General features: G+C 46.0%; 1 protein-coding gene across 3 annotated transcripts in view; it reads left to right on the top strand.

The window, feature by feature from the left end:
• Positions 1-20,664, top strand: part of GPSM1 (G protein signaling modulator 1) — a 59,001-nt gene that overhangs the window by 29,106 nt on the left and 9,231 nt on the right. For 2 of the 3 annotated variants that reach the window (XM_053373714.1, XM_053373715.1), the window contains exon 11: positions 162-323. In XM_053373714.1, coding sequence (XP_053229689.1) covers positions 162-323 — 162 coding nt within the window. Of the gene's footprint in view, positions 1-161; positions 324-9,436; positions 9,551-20,664 lie in introns of those variants that run through there. The other variant, XM_053373716.1, reaches the window with a different exon arrangement.

Below are 20,664 nucleotides of genomic sequence, written 5' to 3'. Positions count from 1 at the left end.
GGGTGAGGGAGGGAGAAGGAGCAGCCCCTGTCACCTCTGTCATGTGGCTCCCAGAAGATCACCCCTGAGGGAATGTGGCCTCCAACAAGAGGGAAATGCCCCCTGCCTTGCCTTAAGGTGTCTCCATCTACAGCAATGACCTCTTCGTCACTTCTCCTCAGGACCAGAACGGAGACGTAGAGATCCCTGGGAAAGAATTCATGTCGCTGCCAGTCAGATCCAAGAAACACAGGGGAAGCCAGTCCATCCCAGACAGGAAGATTCCACCACCCAGTGAATCCCCGCTGGAAACCAGTGACGTACGGGTTCAGCTGTCCCAACTGGTAAGGAGATGCGGGGGGCATGAACAGTACCCCTCACCTAAAAATTCACAAATTGCTCTTCTTCACTAAAATATAGATTTCCTGCCAATGTAGAGCGGGTGTCATGTGGCACATGTAGTCGTGCCAATTCTGCTACTTGGAGTGGTTGAGTGGCCACCTGTGGGGCAAGATGACCTCGCAGGTAAACTGGTCCCAAGTTGTTAAGGGCTTTATAGACTAATAGTAACACCTTGGCAAACAGTGCACATTTCTGAGCAGCAAAGGCATCATAATTATGACAAGGCCTCACTCTCATCAGCAATCGTGCTGCAGCATTCTGCATTGGCAGCAGCTCGTGGTCCAAGTGCAAGGGAAGCCCCACATAGAGTGCATAGCAGAAATCTAGCCTGGAGGTGTTTTCAGGTCATATTTAGGAAAGTTCTTTATGCTGCACATAACTGAACGACAGAACAACCACCCGCAGGAGGCAGCGATGGTCACTGACTTGGATGGCCTTGAATTGGGCAAATTCATGGAGGAGGAGGCTACCTGTGGCTACTGGTGATGATGGCTCTGCTCTGCCTCCACAGCTGGTAGCAGCAATGCTTCTGAATACCTGTTGCTGAAAAGCGCAGGAGGGGGAGAGTGCTGTTATGCTCAGGTCCTGCTTGCTGGTTTCCCACAGGCATCTGGTTGGCCACTGTGAGAACAAAGTGCTGGCCTAGATGGGCCATTGGCCGATCCTTCAGGCTCTCCTAATGTTCCGGTTTGGGGAAGCATGTGGCATCTTCCTATTTCTCTGCTGCTGTGGTTTTGACATTTGGCATTCGCCTCTCATTCTCCTGGCTGAATTTGGTATTATTATCTCAAAGGTCACCTTGAGCATTCTTTGAAAGAAAAGGAAGGAAATTAAACAGGTTTATAAATAAACACACCACGCACCACAGGGCGGGTGCGTGGTGGCGGGATCTGCCTCTGCCTTGGCAACAATTCAACAGCCCCAAATAAATATGACGGAAGTGCGTTTTGTTGGGGAGCCCTGAATTTTTTGAATTTTATTGATATTGATGCTGTTTTATGCTGTTTTTAAGTCACATTTTAATCAATGTTTTATATTTGCTGTTAGCCGCCCTGAGCCTGTTTTTAAACCGGGAAGGGCGGGGTATAAATAAAAATTTATTTAACCCCCTGCTCCATGCTAGGTGAGATTCAAGCACCTGTCTTGTGCCTGGCGCTCACTGCATGCTAGATTTCCCCAGATGTGCAGGAAAGGTGCAGGAATCTCACACCTGGGCGGGGGCTTCCAACTATAACTATATCCAGCCATTGCTCTTGTGAGGAATTCCAACTGGCTTTCCATCCATTAGCTGGGATTCCTACATTGCAAGGGATTCGGCTAGATGGCCCTTGAGGTCCCTTCCAACTCTACAATTCTATGATTCTATGCCTTGGAAAGTAGTGAACTCTCAATCACTGGGGGATGGGGGGTTAAGCAAAGGTTGGATGTCTGTCTGTCTGTCAGGAATTCCTTTGCCGCAATTCCTAGGCCACCCGCCTCCCTGGCAAGGCCATGTATAGTCAACGGAAAGCGCAGAGAAGTCACACTGACAGCTTGCAGATGTGTGTTCCTCAAGATTGTTTAGATCTGGAGCCATTTTTGGAGCATGCTGTTAGCATTATGCTCTTGCCGGGACTGAGATGCCCCTTGTGAGAAATAATAGGGGGCGCGTGCAATGAGGCGGCCATCTTGCGGCACCCGCTGTGCAAAACCTGCCTATCTCTTTCTATATCGGCAGCACGGGTGAGCCTTCCTTGGACCCCCGCAAAAAGGGAGCTTTGCACCACCCTCTGCGATAACGTGGCTAACGGAGGGGGCGGGTTCACTGCAAGGCGATGAAAATGACATTGGCTGAGCCATTTCTCAGGAACCGTCACTTCTAAGGAGATAAATAGGAATGAGGGAGAATCAATCCAAGGCCTCTGAAACTGCAAATATTTAATTTCTCGGGGTGTCTGGAATGCTTCACTTGTCGTTTCCGACTGTTGTTAGCTGCTTCTAATATGGCCATTGTCTGAAATTAACGCCTCCTTATAGAATCATAAAACTGTAGAGTTGGAAGAAACCTCAATAGTCATCTAGTTCAACCCCCTGCAGTGCAAGGACCCTGGTGTCTGAAGAGTGCAGAACAGCAGCTAAAGCCCCCAATACTGAACTGCATTACATGGAAAACTAACTCATTACATGGGAAATTTACCCATTATTTAGAAGGGAAAATAACAGCGACCTCTTTTTGCCTATGGTGGGATTTTATTGACTACATTTTTTAAAAAAATAGACATTTGTCTCTTCCGCAAGCCTTTCAAGAAATCTGGGGTAAGCAACAGGTAATTGGCTGAGAATTTTTCTCGATGTAATATAAAGATTTTTGCTCTTGCTACTCCTTGTGCCTCTGATGGTTTCAATTATGGGCTTACCTTTCTGTATATATTGCAAGCCATGCGCGCCGCACACCACTTGCTCTCACATTTCTTCTTTTTAAATATTCATAAAAAATTATTACACTTTGTAGCTGAGATGGTCATACATCAAACAAGTTTGTTGTCGATAAAAGTAGTGAGGGGAAGAAAAAAAAAGAAAAGGAAATGATATGAAGGAGAAAAGAGTTAAGCATAGCAAGAGAGAAAGAGAGACTTTATGCTTGGAAAATATCTGTTTCCGATGGTAGAGCAGATAATAGGAATAGCCTGGGTAGAATATTCATAGAGAGAGTTGATATTTTGCCCCTCCAAGAGAGTTGTAGTGTCTGCCACCTTTTCAACTTTCATCTGTTTGCATGCTTATATTATTGCAGTTTTGATCAATGGGTTATTACTGAATCTGGGTGCAACCAAACCCCTTAGTAGTTTATTGGACTTTTTGTATTGAAATCTGAAGGCTTTGCAGAAGGTATTTATCACTTGAATTATCAAGTTTATTCAGAAGCCAACTGGTTTAATAGTATTGATCATGTAACTGGATGCTTCTCGAAAGGTGTTTGGAAAGTCCATGTATTTCGTATTGATGTTTTTAGTTTGGTAAATGATAATGCTATATCATTTGCATACAGTGAGATTTTGAACCTTGCAAGCCAAAGTTAATTCCATGAAGTCTTTGGTTGGTTCTTGTCAAACTTGCTAATGGTTCTAGAAACCTTTTGCAAACAATAACAAAGGTAATGAGCACCCTTGACATGCACCACAATGGTAATTTTAATGGCTTTAACAAGTAACAATTAGTAATGAAAACATTCACTCATGGGTCCTAATATAAGATGCCAATCCATTATTTGAATGTGCCACTAAGATCATTTATTGAAGGATTCTTATTGTTCTTGCTAGAATAGGCCATGCAATCGTATCAAAGCCTTTTTTACAACCAAAACAAAAAAAAGTGATTTTTGCTTTCATTTCTTTCTTAATTCAACCAATACTTCTGTTTTGTTATATTGTAATTTCCTATTTTTTATAAAAGTAGTTTGATCTGGATTTACATATTTATGTACACTTAGCAATTATGGAGGACCATTTTGGCATCTTGGTTTAGTAAAGAAATTGGTCTATACGTTTGGGCTAGTTTAGGATCCTTATCATGTTTAGGAATAAAATGAATTATAATTTCTGATCATGAATCCTGAGTTTTTTTATTGAGAGAGATGCATTGTTGTATAGTAAGATCTTACTTTATTGGGGAAAGGTTTATCGAATTTGCTGGTCAAGCCATCTGGCCCATATGCAGTGAAAAAATTATGTTATGTACCTCTTCCTCGGTGACTTTTGATTCCAAGAATTTGAGAACTTAAGCTGACACTTTAGGCATCAGAATGTTTAGAAAGGCTTTATGAATCTGTTCTTGAGTTTGTTGGGTTTTCTGGTGTATCTAAATATTGATAGAATTGTTGAAAAGAATTTGCTATTTCTGCTGGAGAGTTGCCCTTTTATTTTTATGTTCTATAGATGGAATTAAGGTTTTTGCTTGTCTATCTTTTAGTTGATAATGAATGCTATTTAGATGGTCTGTGTTACTATGTTCAAACAATTGTTATTTGACCAAATGTGTTTTTTGAATTTTTCAGTTTGAATTTATTGATACATCAATATTATGGAATTTAATTGTCCACTGCCTCCAGATCATGTCTTCGTTTGTGATTTATTTATTTATTACATTTATATACCGCCTCTTTCTTCCAGTGAATTTAAGGTGGTGTACCTGATTCTCCTCTTCCCCATTTCATCCTCACAACAACCCTGTGAGGTAGGTTAGGCTAAGAGATGGTGACTGGCCCAAGGTCACCCAGTGAGTTTCATGGCTGAGTGGGGACTGTTTCTTTTTCTATGATTGTTTTGAATTAAATCCCTTTCCTTTTGGGTAAACTGTTTCCATTTATATGGGGTTTTTTTAATCAAAAATTCATGAATATGGACTTTCGCTGCATCCCAGACTACCAATCGGGTTTCCTCTGGCATAATATTCTGACTAAAAATACTAATAATTCAAGATGTTGTGCTATCTTATCTCTAATTTTGCAAAATGAAGTTGTCTAACTGCCATTGTTTATCAGATCAAGCTTCTGCAAATTATTTATTTATTGAAACTGGGGGGTGATTGGGTGGATTCGAGTTTCATTCATCTTTGCTTAAAAATATATAAATACAGAAATATAAATTATAAACATGAGAATAGGAAGTGCAACCTTTATCAGTAGGATGGCAGAATTTACAAATATATGTTAATCTGTGTTCTTCCACCTCTCATTTATGATGGTACTTTTATTAAATCCTAGAAACATAGAATTGTAGTGTTGGAAGGGATCCCAGGGGTCATATAGCCAACCCCCTACAAGGCAGGAATTGCAACTATTCACTTTCCACTCTGCATATTATCACAAATATCCAGAGAACCAACTTTATCGTTTCTACTTGTGGATTTAACATCCCATGCAAGCCTTGGTTTAGCTTTTATGTGTTTGCCCCATGAAGTTCTGTTTTGCTATTTGGGTTAGGTGGATAAAATTCAATAAAACGCTTTCCGAAAAGAATAAAATATCACCCAATAAATTATATTGTATTAGGCTCAGTCACAGGCTACCTGGAGGGTTGTATTCTGATGTATAAACCTGTCTAGGCTCTTCCCTCCATCCTGACTCACTCCTGGGCCTATTTGGTGGGGGGGGGGGCGTGGGACAGGGCCTTCTCAGTGCTGGCTGCTCCCAGACAACTTTGGAACTCCCTGCCTAGAGAAGCTAGACTAACTCCCCCATAACTGCCATTCTACCAGCAGGCAACTGTTTCATCCTGGCAGGCCTTTCATTGAATCAATTGTAGAGTTGGAAGGGAGCCCAACGTCATCTAGTCCAACCCCCTGCGATGCAGGAATCCCATCTAAAGTTCCCTGTTTTTGAGGAAAGGGTTTTTTAACTTCTTTGCAGAGAGCTGGGCTAGATGACCTCCTGCGGAAGTGAGTTCCAGGGTTTAACTCTGAGAAGAGGACTTCCTTTTATCCATCATGAATCTCTCAATATTCAGTTTTGTTGGTTGTCTAGTGTTAAGAGAGAGGGAGAGAAACTTTTCTCTACCAACTTCCTTGCTCAGTTTGCAAGGCTGCCCTTTCCATTGATGGATCCATGTGGAGAGGATGTGAGATGCCTCCCAGTCCCTGCAGTCACTGGCTCCTTACTGGCCTATCTCCAGCAATTGGGGGGGGGGGTTGACACAAGAGTTGTGGGCTCACTTTGACGTCTGGATTGAGGGTGGCTGGTGGCTGATGCACACACCGAGTGGCAGGCTGGCTTTTTCCATGTGGATGGCAAAGGGCACCCTTGTCATTGATGGCTGCCTGGTTGCAAATGTTCGCTGTTTGCTGCCTCTCCTTGCAGAGATGAAGCCTCATCCCTGATCCCAGAATGAGGCTTGCTAATGATTTCTTAAAGGTGCTTTTGGACAATCCTAAGAACATAAGACACGGGTGGCGCTGTGGGTAAAAGCCTCAGCGCCTAGGGCTTGCCGATCGAAAGGTCGGCGGTTCGAATCCCCGTGGCGGGGTGCGCTCCCGCTGCTCGGTCCCAGCGCCTGCCAACCTAGCAGTTCGAAAGCATCCCAGGGTGCAAGTAGATAAATAGGGACCGCTTACTGGCGGGAAGGTAAACGGCGTTTCCGTGTGCTGCGCTGGCTCGCCAGATGCAGCTTTGTCACGCTGGCCACGTGACCCGGAAGTGTCTCCGGACAGCGCTGGCCCCTGGCCTCTTAAGTGAGAAGGGCGCACAACCCCAGAGTCTGTCAAGACTGGCCCGTACGGGCAGGGGTACCTTTACCTTTACCTTAAGAACATAAGAAGAGCCTGCCGGATCAGACCAGTGGCCAATCTTGTCCAGCATCCTGTTCTCATCATGGCCAAATGCCCCTACGAAGATAGATATCTAGATAGACATCCTCTGGACTGGTGGGTTCCATAGGAACACACAAAGAGTCTTCTGGATTGAGAAGAATACAGTGAAGGAACCTGCCTGATATCAGTAGGGGGGAGTTCCAAAGTGAAGTGCTGCCACACTGAACAATCAAGTTCTTACAAATGAGGATCAGGGGTTACCTGTAGCCAGTTCCACGGACTGAAGTGGACAAATATGTGGAGTTAGTGGACCTATATATGGGCATATATACGCTTTTGCAGGTAAATTGGTCCCAAGTTGTAAAGGACTTTATATCCTGACAGTAACCCCATGAATGTGGCCCAGTAGTATATTGGCAACAAGTGCAGATCTTTGAGCACAGGTGTTAAATGCCAGCAAGCCCTTACTGCTGGCAGAAATTCTGTAAAGATGCCTGGTTTTGCACTTGTTGGTTAAACTGAACTAAGGCAAGTTCGTAATGAGTCCATTACGAAACTGCCACTGACCTGGGATGTCACTAAGGAGCAAAAGGACCCTTGCAGGGAGGGCGGGGAGAGAAGGGCTCATTAGCTGCAATTCTTGAATTGCAGGGGATTGGATGGTTCCCTTCCAAAACTACAGTACAGGGGTTACCTCTGGTTAAGAATTCGTTCTGGAGGTCCATTCTTAACCTGAAATTGTTCTTAACCTGAAGCACCACTTTAGCTAATGGGGCCTCCCGCTGCCGCCGTGCCTCCGGAGCACAATTTCTGTTCTCATCCTTAAGCAAAGTTTTTAACCCTATGTACTATTTCTGGGTTAGCGAAGTCTGTAACCTGAAGAGTCTGTAACCCAAGGTAAAGGTAAAGGGACCCCTGACCATTAGGTCCAGTCGTGACCGACTCTGGGGTTGCGGCGCTCATCTTGCTTTACTGGCCGAGGGAGCCGGCGTACAGCTTCCAGGTCATGTGGCCAGCATGACTAAGCCGCTTCTGGTGAACCAGAGCAGCGCACGGAAACACCGTTTACCTTCCCGCCGGAGTGGTACCTATTTATCTACTTGCACTTTCAAACTGCTAGGTTGGCAGAAGCAGGGACCAAGCAACAGGAGCTCACCCCGTCACAGGGATTCGAACCGCTGACCTTCTGATCAGCAAGTCCTAGGCTCTGTGGTTTAACCCACAGTGCCACCCGCGTCCCTAAGGTACCTAAGGTACCACTGTATGATTCCATGAATGCAAAGTGGACATCCGCGGCAGAGAGTTGCCCACCCAGCTGGGAAAGCCTGTTAGAACACAAATGTCTTCCAGTGTTTCCAGAACACTGCTTGTGGGGTGCAGCTTGGGGGTGCCTGCCACATCTTGAGAGAGGCAGCTTGAGAACAGGGGCAGTCATAGGAAGGTGCTGCTCTGAGTAACAATAGAGTGTGGGGCTTGTGGAATCTTTGGTACTTGGAAGAGAGATTCCTTCTCCCCATCCCTGACCCCATCCCTGATCCCATAGGGGTCCAAAGGTGCTCTGGCCCGCATTACCTTTTGTGGCTACTCAGCTGCAAGCCATATATTCCCAGAAGGCAAAGGTCTTGATCTGCTCCATCAAAACCAGAAGGAAAAAGAGGAGGATTTGGGTCTGGAGTCCACCTCTCCTCATAGCTGGAGAATGGTAGTCAGCCAGCTCTCTGGAAGGCTCCCTTGTCTCTATAAAGAGAGCATAGCCTGGGGGTGTTTTGCGTGGGGCTGGTGCAAAATGCGAAGAATGTGCAGATTTTGGAGTTTGTTTCTGGTTTGAGAGTTTTTTGTTCTTGTTGTTCTATTCTTCTCTCTTTGCTGCTCCAGCTGCCTGACTCAGCCCATTGTAAAAAGCCTGTATACTTTGTTAAAAGCCCACAGATTTAGTATTGCAGGGGACTGGACTAGATGAACCTTGGGGTCCCTTCCAACTCTACTACTCTATGATACACAGCGCATAGTTAAACAATGGAACTCAGTCTCCAGGAAGCAGAGATGGCCAACCTGGATGGCTGCAAGAAAAGATTAGACAAATTCATGGAGGGCTATTGATGGCTGTTAGCCCCTCTTGTGGTTTCCAGCAACTGGTATTCAGAAGCATTGCTGCCCCTGTGAAGGCAGAGCATAGCCATTGACAGCCCTCTCCTCCTCCATGAATCCGTCAAATCCTCTTTTAAAGCCACTCTCAACTGGTGGGTCCCTGACTCCTGCGGGAGGGAGTTCCGCTGTTTAACTAGGCACTACCTAAAGAATGACTTTCTTTTACCTGTCCTGAAGCTCCTTTGGAAACAGTCGCTGCCTCCCAGGGTTGCTGTTGTGGCGAGTCAACTAAGAGGAGGAGAACCACCAAGCCTGTCACTTTGAGTTCCTTAGAGTAGCAGGTGGGATAGAAATGGAATAAATAATTACCTCCCAACATTCAGCTTCACTGGATCCCCACGAGTTCTGGAGTTATGATCAGGCTGTGTGTGTGTGTGTGTGTGTGTGTGTGTGAGAGAGAGAGAGAGAGAGAGAGAGAGAGAGAGAGAGAGAGAGAGAGAGAGAGAGATTGGGGGTAGAAAAGAGCGAGGAAAGAAAATCAAAATATCACCTTTCCCCCAGTGCAATTCTTGCTCCCATCCCTACTCTGAGGCTACTGGGGGCGGTGTCTGGGCTCCTCCCCGACTGCGCTGGGCCTGGCAGGCGACTGGCCGCCTGGCGAGGTTTTGCCTCTGCCCCCGCCCAGGCGCACCACTCACGCGCCTCAGCTGCGAGAGGAGAGCGGAGGTTCGAGCTCGCTGCAGCGGCGGCGGCACTTCGGAGCCGGGATGCCCGGAGCCCTTTGCTGAGGAGAAGGCAGGTGCGTCCCGGGCTGGGAGGAGGGGGGGCTTGGAGGGGAGGGGGGCTTCCCTCCTGTATGAAGTTTGTAAGACTCCTCCCCCCCTCCTGGATCTTCCCCTTTCTTCAAAGGGGCCGGGAGAAGAGGAGCATCAGTGCCCGCCCCGGGAAGAAGATGCTAGCAACAGCCCGGGCAGGTGTGCTCAGTCGGATCCCCAGGAAGGGAAGATGTTGTCTCCCCAACGGCACCTTGCTGCAGCGCGTTCCTAGGCTGGTAGCCCCCTTTTCTGGGCGACTGCTTTCCCGCCCCACCCCCCTGATAGCAAGTTGGCTGGGTGCCCCAAAGATGGGGAGGGGGGCTTCCCCAGGCGATCCCACAATCCCTTAACACAGTCGAAGTCGTGGGCAACCAATGAAGCTGAAAGTTGGACTTAAGAGTGGATAAAGTAATGCATTTAAACTGCAACACTCCCTCCTGTGGGAGGCAGGTACGGCTACCTATTTAGATGGCTTTAAAAGAGAGATGGAGAAATTCAGGGAAGAGAGCATTAGTGATTACTAGTAGCCACAGTGGCTATGTTTTGCTTCCATAGTCGGAGGCAGCAATGTTTCTGAATACCTGGATACCTCAGGAGGGGAGAGGGGTCTTGCTTCCCATGCAGGCATCTAGTTGGCACTGTGAAAACAGGGTGCTGGGCTGGATGAGCCAGTGGCCTGACCTAGCAGGGCTCTCCTGATGTTCTCATGGAACCTCCAGCTCCAGAGGTAGTCTATCTCAATTCTTAAGTTCTTTGGGGTATGTTTTTAAGCATTGCTTTTGGTCTCCATCTGAGGATTCTTCCTTTGCCCCCACCCTGCTCCCACTGATGACAGTCATTTAGAGCAATGGATGAAGGATGGCCAGGGTTGGGCTCGCTTTGGTCCAACCCTGTCACACACAACCCTGCAAAATGTAGCTGCCTCTTCTTTTTCGCCAGAAGCAAGTTCTCAGAAGTTCTCTCACCCACAAGGGTGACCAAGATCCTGGTTGGACTAGATGACCCATGCGTTCCCTTCCAACTCTACAATTGTAGGATGCTATGATCCAGAGTCTAGAGCAGCCTTTCGCCATCCTGGTGCCCTCCATAAGTTTTGGACTGTGACATCCATCTGCTCCTTCCAGCACAGCTGTTTGGTCAGCTGAGAGCCAGCCAAGTGGGTGAAGACTGGAGCCCTCATTCTCTGGACTCTTGTGGGTGGCAAGCGGAGGGAGAGTTTTGTTCGTTCTTTGCATCACACGGCCAGCCTCTTCTGGAAAACGCTCAAAGCAGGGCATCAGGCTCCATTTGCCATCCACCCTGTTTTTCAACAACCCCGCAAAGAAAGTCAGGCAGAGGAGCGGCAACTGACCCAGAGCCACACCAGGCAGCTTTGCGGACTGTACATCTTCCCACTAAGGTTAATGGCACTGGGATGCGTTTTTTAATGCCCATGCCACAGCCTCAGTCCCTACACAGAGTCAGGCCAATTAGTGCATCTAGATCATGTTATCTACACTGGCTGGCAGCTGCGGCTGTTCAGGATTTTGGGCAGCAAACATTCCCAGGCCTACCTGGAGATGCTGCTGGGGATTGAACCTGTATGCAGAGCAGGTGCTGTCCCCATTCAGCTAAATTCCTTCCTCTAAAAAAAGTTTATGGTTCTGAATTAAATAGGAAGTAGGAAGCTGCCTCAGAGCAACTGGTCAGGCAATTGTTCCATCTCGATCATGACTTTATGCACTGTCTGGCAGCAGCTCTTTGGGGCTTCAGGTAGGGGGCTTTGCTGGCCTACCTGGAGACACCATTGTGGATTGAACCTGCAACCTTCTGCATGCAAGGCAGGTGCTTTGTCCCTCTGCTGCAGCTAAAAATAAACACAAGATTCTAGTCCTTATGGGTCTGAATAAAGGGCTGAATTAAACAGAACTATAGGAAGCTGCCTTATACCACTGCAGTAGACCATTGTTTCACATTGGTTTGTACTGTAAATTATGTTTTTGTGCACTCTGGCTTCAGGCATGGTGCTCTGTTGTGCAAGAAGTGGTTTAGTCATGCTGGTTGCATGAGCCGGAAAGCTGTCTGAGGACAAACGCTGGCTCCCTTGGCCTGAAAGCAAGATGAGTGCCACAACCCCACAGTCACCTTTGACTGGACGTAACCGTCCAGGGGTCCTTTACCTTTTTACCCTTTACCAGTACTATAAACACTGACTGCCAGCAGTGGGTGTCCAGGGTTCCAGTCAGGGGGCTTTCTCCTAGCTCTACCTGGAGATGCTGAGATTGAACCTGGGGCCTTCTACATACAAAGCAGATTCTCTACCCCTGAGCTACAGCCCCTTGAAATCTCTCTCTAGAGTCATACACACACACACACTTCTAATTTGGCCCATGGAGTGTAGGTCAGGGTAGTGACCTGAGCTTGACTCTCCAGCTCACACGTCTTCCAACAAACCCATTCCAGGTTTGCTGGGAAATCATAGAATCATAGAAGGGAACCCAAGGGTCATTTAATCCAACTCCCTGTAATGCAGGAATCTCAACTAAATCATCCATTGCAGGTGGCCATCCAAACTCAGTTTAAAAACCTCCAAGAAAGGAGGTCCGTTCCACTGTCAAACAGCTCTCACCATCAGAAAGTTCTTCCTCATGTTTCATCAGAATCTCCTTTCTTGTAACTGGAAGATATTGGTTCGGGTCCTACCCTGAGGAACAGGAGAAAACAAGCTTCCATGTGACAGCCCGTGAAAATAGCTATCACATCTCCTCTCCATCTTCTCTTCTCCAGGCTAAGCATGCCGAGCTCTTTCAGCCGTTCCTCCTAAGGCATAGTTTCCAGACCTTTGATCACATTGCTCACCTTCCTCTGCCCACCTTCTAGCTTGTCCTTATCCCTCTTAAATGGTGGTGCCCAGAACTGGACACAGGCAGAATATAGTGTTACTATGACTTCCCTTGATCTGGGCACTCAGCGTCTGCTGATGCAACCTAGAGTAACATTAGCCTCTTTTGCCGCTGCATCACACTGTTGGCTTAGTATAAGCTTATGCCTCATACTAAAACCCCTGTATCCTTTTCAATCCACTGCTGTCAACCCAGGTGTCCCTCGTGTTTTATTAGTGCATTTGCTTATTCCTGCCTAAGTGTGCAACCTGACATTTGTCCCCCTTGAAATCCATTTGGTTTGTTCAATAGGGACAAATGTAAGGTTCTACATCTAGGCATGAATAACCAGGTGGTTAGGTTATAAACAGCACTCAAGTAGCCAGGGCTGGACTTGGAGGTAGCAACGGCTATTGGACCAAATGTAGAATCCTAAATTGTATTTGGAAGTGACTTCGAGGGTCATCTAGTCCAACCCCTTGCAATTTAGGAATCAGTGGCCTTTCTGTTTAAGACAAGGTTGTTAGTGGCTGTAACCACCTCAACCCCTCAAAGGGCCTTGAATTGCAAAGGTGAGGTTAACCTTCAAGCTAGTCACGGATTTGGGGGAACCAATTGTGAGTTTGAGGATGAAGTAGTTGAATTCTGAACCTGGTTTCACTTCAGTTTGGGTGGGCACAGAATTCTTTCTCCCCAGAGCCCTGTTGAGTCAGGATGGCATGAAGCTAAACATGGGAAGATTCAGGATAAAAGGAAGTGTTTCTTCACTCAGCGCACAGTTAAAATGCTGAACTCCCTTCAGCAGGAGGCAGTGGTGGCACCAGCTTGGATGGCTTTTTAAAAAAAGGATTGGACAAATTCATGGAGGGGAAGGCTATTGATGGCTACTAGCCAGGATGGTTAAATTCTTTCTCCCTCCATGGAGGCAGTAATGCTTTTATAAATACCAGTTTCTGAAAGGGAGAGGAGAGTGCTCAGGTGCTTTGGGGTTTACTTTGAGGGCATCTGGTTGGCCACTGTGAGGACCAGATGTTGGAGTACGTGGGGCACTGGGCTGATCTTCTTATGCTCTTATGTCAGAAGATGCTATACTGAACACTGGAACTTCTGTGACCCAGTGTCTCTGCAACAGTGTTCCACAAGAGGGATGGCTTTAAAAAAAAAAAAAGACTGGGCTAATTCAGGGAGGAGATGGCTACTAGTCAAGATGACCCTGTGAACTTAGGAAGTGAGATGGCTCTTGTGCTCTGGTCCGGTCTATGGGTCTCCCATTGGGGCATCTGGTTGGCCACTGTGAGGACAGGGTGCTCGACTAAATGGGCCCAGATGATGGGACTAGATGATCCATCAGGGTCTCTTCTGGGGTTCCCGCAAATTGTTACAGTTCTGCTATTCAGAACTGAATAATTCTAGACTTTCAGATTCTAACATGGAGAAGAAGGGTTGATTCACCAGAATCACAGAATTAGAAAGGACCCCAAGGGTCACGTAGGCCTACCCACTGTAATGCAGGAATCTCAACTAAACCATTCCTGACACCTGTTGATCCAAAGAAGGAGAGCTGGCCTTCCTTTCCTTCTGGATTCCTTCCCTTCCTCAAAGAACCAAGGCAATTTAATCTCATTCTCACCCTTTTCTTTAGTCGGCTTTCTGTTTTAAGTGCCATAAGGCCGGCAGCTAACTTTAAATACTTGTGGGGGCTGCAGGAGGCGAAGTGTGGGGGAAACTCACTCCTAGGAAGGGTATTTATAATCAGCAGGTGATGCCATTGGAGGAGGATGGAATTGGAATAGGCAGCACAACAACTTAACTCATAGTGGGGCATGAGGCTTAACTGGTCTCAGAGGAAGGATGTTTTGCAAACTTGCAAGATCTCCTGGTGCTCTCCAGATGTGTTGGACTACAATGCCCACCAGCTGCCAGGCAGCACAGCTATCAGATGACCCTGGGGCTGGTGCAATTTGTAGGGGAAAGTGTTGTTTACAGAGAACCAGCCTGGCAGAAGCTGCTTTAGACCCAGGCATACTCTCGGATTTTGGGATTCTTTTTGACCTGCACATAGTTTTCCTCCAGGCTCAAGAAAAGGAAAAATAGGAGGAAAGAGAAAGAAGTTGGGTGTTCCTGCTCAGCAGGTGGTGGCAGCAGGGGTTGTTGCCCCAGGGCAGTGGGTGGCCAGTCACCTGCCCAGGCCAACTATGATAGTCAGTCCCCAGGTCACACAGGAGGCTTCTTTGGGCTTGTCCTGGACAAATATCTACACCCCTGCAATGTAGGAATCCCAGCTGAAGAATCCCTGACAAAGGGCTATCTGCCCTCCATTTCAAAACATCCAGGGAAGGATATAATAAATAACATTAATACAATAATACTTCAGTTGTGAAGCTCACAATTTCCATTTCTCATCCTCCCCCTAGCATGCTGCATGAATTCTACCCCATTCCTGCTCTCCCAGACTTTGCCACAGAGAGAAAAGAGGAGCACAGATTCTCTTCTGGGCGTTTGGGGCTTTTCATTTCTCATCCTTCTACCCCCAACCCACCATGGGCACAGACCTGCTGTGATTCCCGCATTGCAGGAGCTTAGGCTGGATGACCCTTGGGGTCCTTCCCAACTCTACAATTCTAGGACTCTGTGACAATGGGGACAACAGCAAACACCAACACAGCTGTGCAAATGCCCCCAAATTACAGCTCTTCAGAGCAAAGCGATCGGTGGTTGACCCAAATGAGCACCTTTTGCCAGACAGCCGGGTTATTTTTATCCCAGCCTCCCTGTATGCAGGGAAGCCCCAGAGCTCTTCCTGACAGCTTAACGCCCAAAGAAATGGCCAAAAATGCAAGCAGCTGCATGGATCCGTTATTGTATGCATACACACTCTGCCCCACAGGAACAATAGAATCGTAGAGTTGGAAAGGACTCCCAAGGGTCATCTAGTCCAACTCCCTGCAGTGCAGAAATCACAGCTAAAGCATCCCTGGCAGACAGCCACCTAACCTCTGCTTAAAAGGTTCCAAGGAAGGAAAGTCCACCGCCTTCCGAGGGAGTCTGTACCAAGGGACTCCCTCTGTCGGAACAGCTCCTGCCCTCAGGAACTTCTTCCTAATGTTCCTTTCTTGTCATCTGAAGCTTCAGGTTCCGGTCGTGAACAAGCTGCCTCCATCTTCCAGGTGGCAACCCTTCAGATATTTGAAGGTGGCTCTCATGTCTCCTCTCAGTGTCCTCATATCCAGGCTAAACATCCCCATCTCCCTCAACCATTCCTCATCAGGCTTGGTTTCCAAGACCCTCCATCATCTCTGTCACCCTCCTCTTTACACTTTTCTAGCTTGTCAATATCCTTCTGCAGAGGGTCTTTTTGGGGTGGGGGTTGCTCGAGATATCCACAAGTGGTCTTTAAACCTGTTTCCCTCTCAGGGAACCATCAGAACAAGAGGTGGGGGGAGCGACGGAGTTATTGCATAAAAAACGTAAGAAAAGCTTACTGCATCCAGCCAGTGGCCCATCCAGTTTAGCATCCTCTTCTCACAGTGGCCAACCTGATGCCTGTAGGAATCCCTCAAGCAGGACCCAAGAACAACAGCCCTCACACACACACCCATGGTTTTTAACAACTTAATAGCTCTCTTCTCCATGGATTTGTCTAATGTTGTTTTAAAGTCATCTGACCATCACTGCCTCCTGTGAGATATTCCGTGGTTCTTAACTGGGATAATAGACTCTACTCTAAGGTTACCAGATTTTTTTCAATGAATCCAGGGACACTTTTCAACTTCAATGGCTTTTTTCAGGGGATTGATTTGTAAATCCAGGGACTGTCCCCAGGAAACGGGGACATCTGGTAACCTTACTCTACCCCAGAAGCCAGAGATTCCCCAAACCAGCAGGGACTGGGTTAACAGCACAGCTTGCTAAACACAGGGAAATAATTCATCTTCTAGCAATGCTGAAGGGAGAAAATAAAACACACACACACTTGGCTTCTATTTAGAGCAGCATCGAAATTAGCCACCCAGTGGAGGAATCTGGCCTTTTGAGCTGCCTGAAGGCTGATCAGGAATTAAGAGAGAAAATAAAAAAATTATCCTCTTGCCACCCAAGGGTGGGTGGGGGTTGTTGAATGGTTTATTTAAATGTAAAGGTTCATCATTGTTCCACCCAATGTGTATGTCTTTAAGGGGCCAGAGCAAGGGCCAGAGTAAGATAACGAGACCCAGCTTTACAGCTGTGAAATGTAGCAGGTGCTGCTGAGTTGTATTTGATTAAGGTGTGTCAGCATTTGGGTGTAGTATATAAGGAGCAGCACCTAGCTCTCCCATTCCCCTGGGGGATGGGTTGGTGGTTGGGTCTGGTTTGGTTGTTAATGTACTTAGTGTAAAAGGAGTTTTTGTTTTTCTTATTAAAACCTTATTTAAGTTAGTTTTGAGTCCTTTCTTTTTAATGCATGGTCTCCCCAGCAAGCTCTCTGCGCTACTAAACTGCAAATAGCCAACATCTTTGGTTATGGGCCCAGCTGCTGAGTGGATGACTGCATATTTTTGGACTCTGAGAAAGGTTTGAAAACTCCTTCTCCTGTTAGCGTAGTTCAGTGGGTCTGGAAGAGTTCCAGAATGGTTGACCGGGTTCCTGAAGCTGAGAAGGCTCTGGTCTTCCCACAGCTAACAGATGAGAACTATAGTTTATGGTCTTTTCGGGTGGAGGCGCTTTTGACCTCTAGAGAAGTATGGACCTATGTAACTGATGACCCTCCTGACCCTGTGACTAATGCTTGGTCGAAAGGAGATGCAAAAGCCAGGGCGATAATTAATTTGGCAGTCAGCGACCAGCAAGTAGTCTATATAAGAAATAAGAAAACTGCCAAAGAAATGTGGGACAGTCTTGCAGCAGTGCATGTTAGAAAAGAGTCAGCATCTGCATTGACGTTTTTCAAGCAGTTGTACCAGACGAAGTTGCAGCCTGGTGGTGATTTGGCAGCACACTTGAGACGTCTGGAGGCAATACGCTGCGAATTAATTCGAAGGGACATGGAGATACCTGATATTCAGTATGTTTTTATCATTCTTTGTTCCCTTAACGAGGACTTTGATGGCATAGCTAGCCAGATATCTGCCGTTCCACCAGCACAATTAACTGTGGAAGGGGTGACGGCAAGATTAATGGGCGAGTTGGATAGAAGGGAGGCTTGTGCCATAAGCACTCCTATTTCCAGAAGTAATGAGGAACGCCATATGCAAACCTGTGGTGATACAACTGCATTTAAAGCTGCAAAGCGTTGTTGGTTCTGCAATAAGCAAGGACATTTTGCAAAGGACTGCAGATCCAAAAGAAAGCAAAGTACTCCCAAGCCTGTTTCTGTTCGTCAGTCACGGTTGTCAGCCCAGCAGCCGACATCGTATAGTAGAGACAGAAACGAGCCGCGAGTTTTCCATGCTAGGACAACAGATCGTAGAAGACTTAAACGTGCCAAGTGGAAGTCTTTTGTTGTGGACTCAGGAGCATCTCAGCATATTTGCAACGATCGAAGCTTGTTTATTTCTTTCGAAGAGGAAGTTGGTAATGTACATTTAGCCAATTCACAAGTCTTGCAGTCGCTTGGCAGGGGTACTGTTAAACTTGACTCTTTAAACATTACAATAGCGAACTGCATTTACTGCCCGTCAGTGGACAATTTATTGTCAGTAAGGTGCTTTGCTCGTCAAGGCATAACTGTGCGTTTCTTAAAGTCAATGTGTGAGTTTTTCGATGGGAACAAACGTCTATTATATGCCCGGGAATCTGATGGTTTATATAGACTGTATTTTCGCACCTACTCACAATTGCCTATTAACTGCAGAGCAGCACAGTCAAGCCAGGGGTTGAGGAATGTAAGGCCTCATTCCGGGTGTGTCCACGAGGCACACAGAATTCTAGGACACCTGAATTTTGCTGATGTAATTAAGACAAAGAATATTGTTAATGGCCTCAACTTAAAACCATGTAAATTCTTTATGCAATGTCTATCTTGTTGCAAGAATAAGATTAAGGTTGCACGCAAGGGTAGGTGCTCAGATAGGAAAGTAACTGAGCCATTTGAGCGTGTACATTGTGATTTAGTTGGGCCACTCCCACCATCATTAGGAGGTTCTAAGTACTGGCTTACTCTGATAGACCAGTATAGTAGATATTGTTGGACTTATGCAATAGCTGAGAAGTCCCAAGCATTTGAGAAGTACAAAGTTTTTTGCAACTGGGTAAAAACGCACTTTAACAAACCAATTAAGAACCTGTTTTCTGACCGGGGTGGGGAATTTGTTTCTGAGGATTTTGAGAAATTCCTGGAAGCGCAGGGGACTACTCATGAGTTATCTTGCCCCCGAAGTCCCTGGCAAAATGGGCTTGTTGAAGTTGTGCAGCGTGACCTACAGGCAGGGGTTAAAACGTATCTGCACGATGCTAATCTGCCCAAAGACTTTTGGGCTGAAGCGCTTAATGCGTTTTGTTATGTTAGAAATCGCAGTTATCATTCTGGTTTAGATGTCACCCCCTATGAGAAGCTGTTTAAAAAACGCCCTAATCTGAAATACCTACGCATTTGGGGTTCAGATGTAATTATGCATTATCCCGCTAAGCAGAAATTGGGTGAACGTAGTGTCCAGGGAAAATTAATGGGCTACCAGCAGGGGGCATACAGAATTTACATACCAGCAACTGGCAAATTTCATATTACCAGAAGCATGATACAAACTGTAAATTGGAATGGAGTTGCTGTCTTCCAAGATACTGATGGTATAGATAATATTGAGGAAGAAGAGGAAGAAGCAGCAGCAGCAGGAGGAGGAAATGGTGCTTCTGAATTAATGGAAAAAGACAAAAAGTCTGTTGAATCTGATTTGTTTGATGATTTAAAGTCACAGGCACCCAAGGGGAGGTTAGATTCTCTTGAGTTTTCTGATCGTGAGCTTAGCCTACAGGCATCTCTTCAATCTGACAATGATTTACAATCTGAAACTAGTGGTTCACTTAGTCCCATTAAGTCTGAGGAGTCTGACTCTCCTTCCGGACTGAGACGTTCAGATAGAAAGAGACAGAAGCCACAACGTTTTGCAGATGAACATTTTAATACTGTGTATGCCAATAAGGCAGTTTTTGAGCCAAAAAGCTACAATGATGTTCAGAAATTACCTAAGCAACAAGCTGCAAATTGGTATAAAGCTATGAACTCTGAGATAGCTTCTTTAAAAGAGCATAACACTTGGTCTCTTGTACCACAAACCCCAGATATGAGACTTATTGACCCAAAATGGGTTTATAGAATTAAAATGAATGACAAAAATGAAGTTGTAAGGTACAAGGCAAGATTAGTTGCTAGGGGTTTTCAACAAATTCCAGGCGTAGATTATGATCTGTGTTATTCACCAAGTGTAAAATACGAAACAGTTAAGCTTATGTTAAAAGATGCATCACAATGTGGAAGAGTCCACTATGCAATGTTTCTCTGCTCTTAAGAGAGTGGTAATGTACCTTAAACACACCAAACATTATAGGTTGCAGATTACAACATGTATTGACAAAGGTTTTGAAATTTTCTGTGATGCATCTCATGCAGTGGAACAAAATAATTGCAGGGGTGTGTCTGGTATGGTGTTTTGTTATAACGGTTGTCCATTTGAATGGAAGTCCCAGACACAAACCATTATTTGCCTCTCCACAACAGAGAGTGAATTATGTGCATGCGTTCAAGCCACTCGTGATGTAGAATGGTATCTGCAAGTATTTGCAGACCTACAGATGCAAGTAACACTACCAGTAAAAGTTTACCTTGATTCCCAGAGCGGACTTGCTATCCTATGTTCAGAGACCAATACGCAGCGCACTAGAGTCTTAAGGTTACGTTTACAGTTTGTAAAGAAACTAATTGCTGACGAAATGATTGTATTTGAATATGTTCCAGGTGACAATCAAATTGCGGACATTTTTACTAAAGCACTTCCAAAGGTTACACATGAAAGACATGTACAAAATATGCTTTATGTTTTTGTTCCACAATGATGAACCGCAGGGGAAATGTTGAATGGTTTATTTAAATGTAAAGGTTCATCATTGTTCCACCCAATGTGTATGTCTTTAAGGGGCCAGAGCAAGGGCCAGAGTAAGATAACGAGACCCAGCTTTACAGCTGTGAAATGTAGCAGGTGCTGCTGAGTTGTATTTGATTAAGGTGTGTCAGCATTTGGGTGTAGTATATAAGGAGCAGCACCTAG

The sequence above is a fragment of the Podarcis raffonei genome, chromosome Z, assembly GCF_027172205.1.
Source record: "Podarcis raffonei isolate rPodRaf1 chromosome Z, rPodRaf1.pri, whole genome shotgun sequence".
In the NCBI taxonomy this organism is placed as follows: domain Eukaryota; kingdom Metazoa; phylum Chordata; class Lepidosauria; order Squamata; family Lacertidae; genus Podarcis; species Podarcis raffonei.
This window is presented reverse-complemented; position numbering and strand designations above follow the sequence as displayed.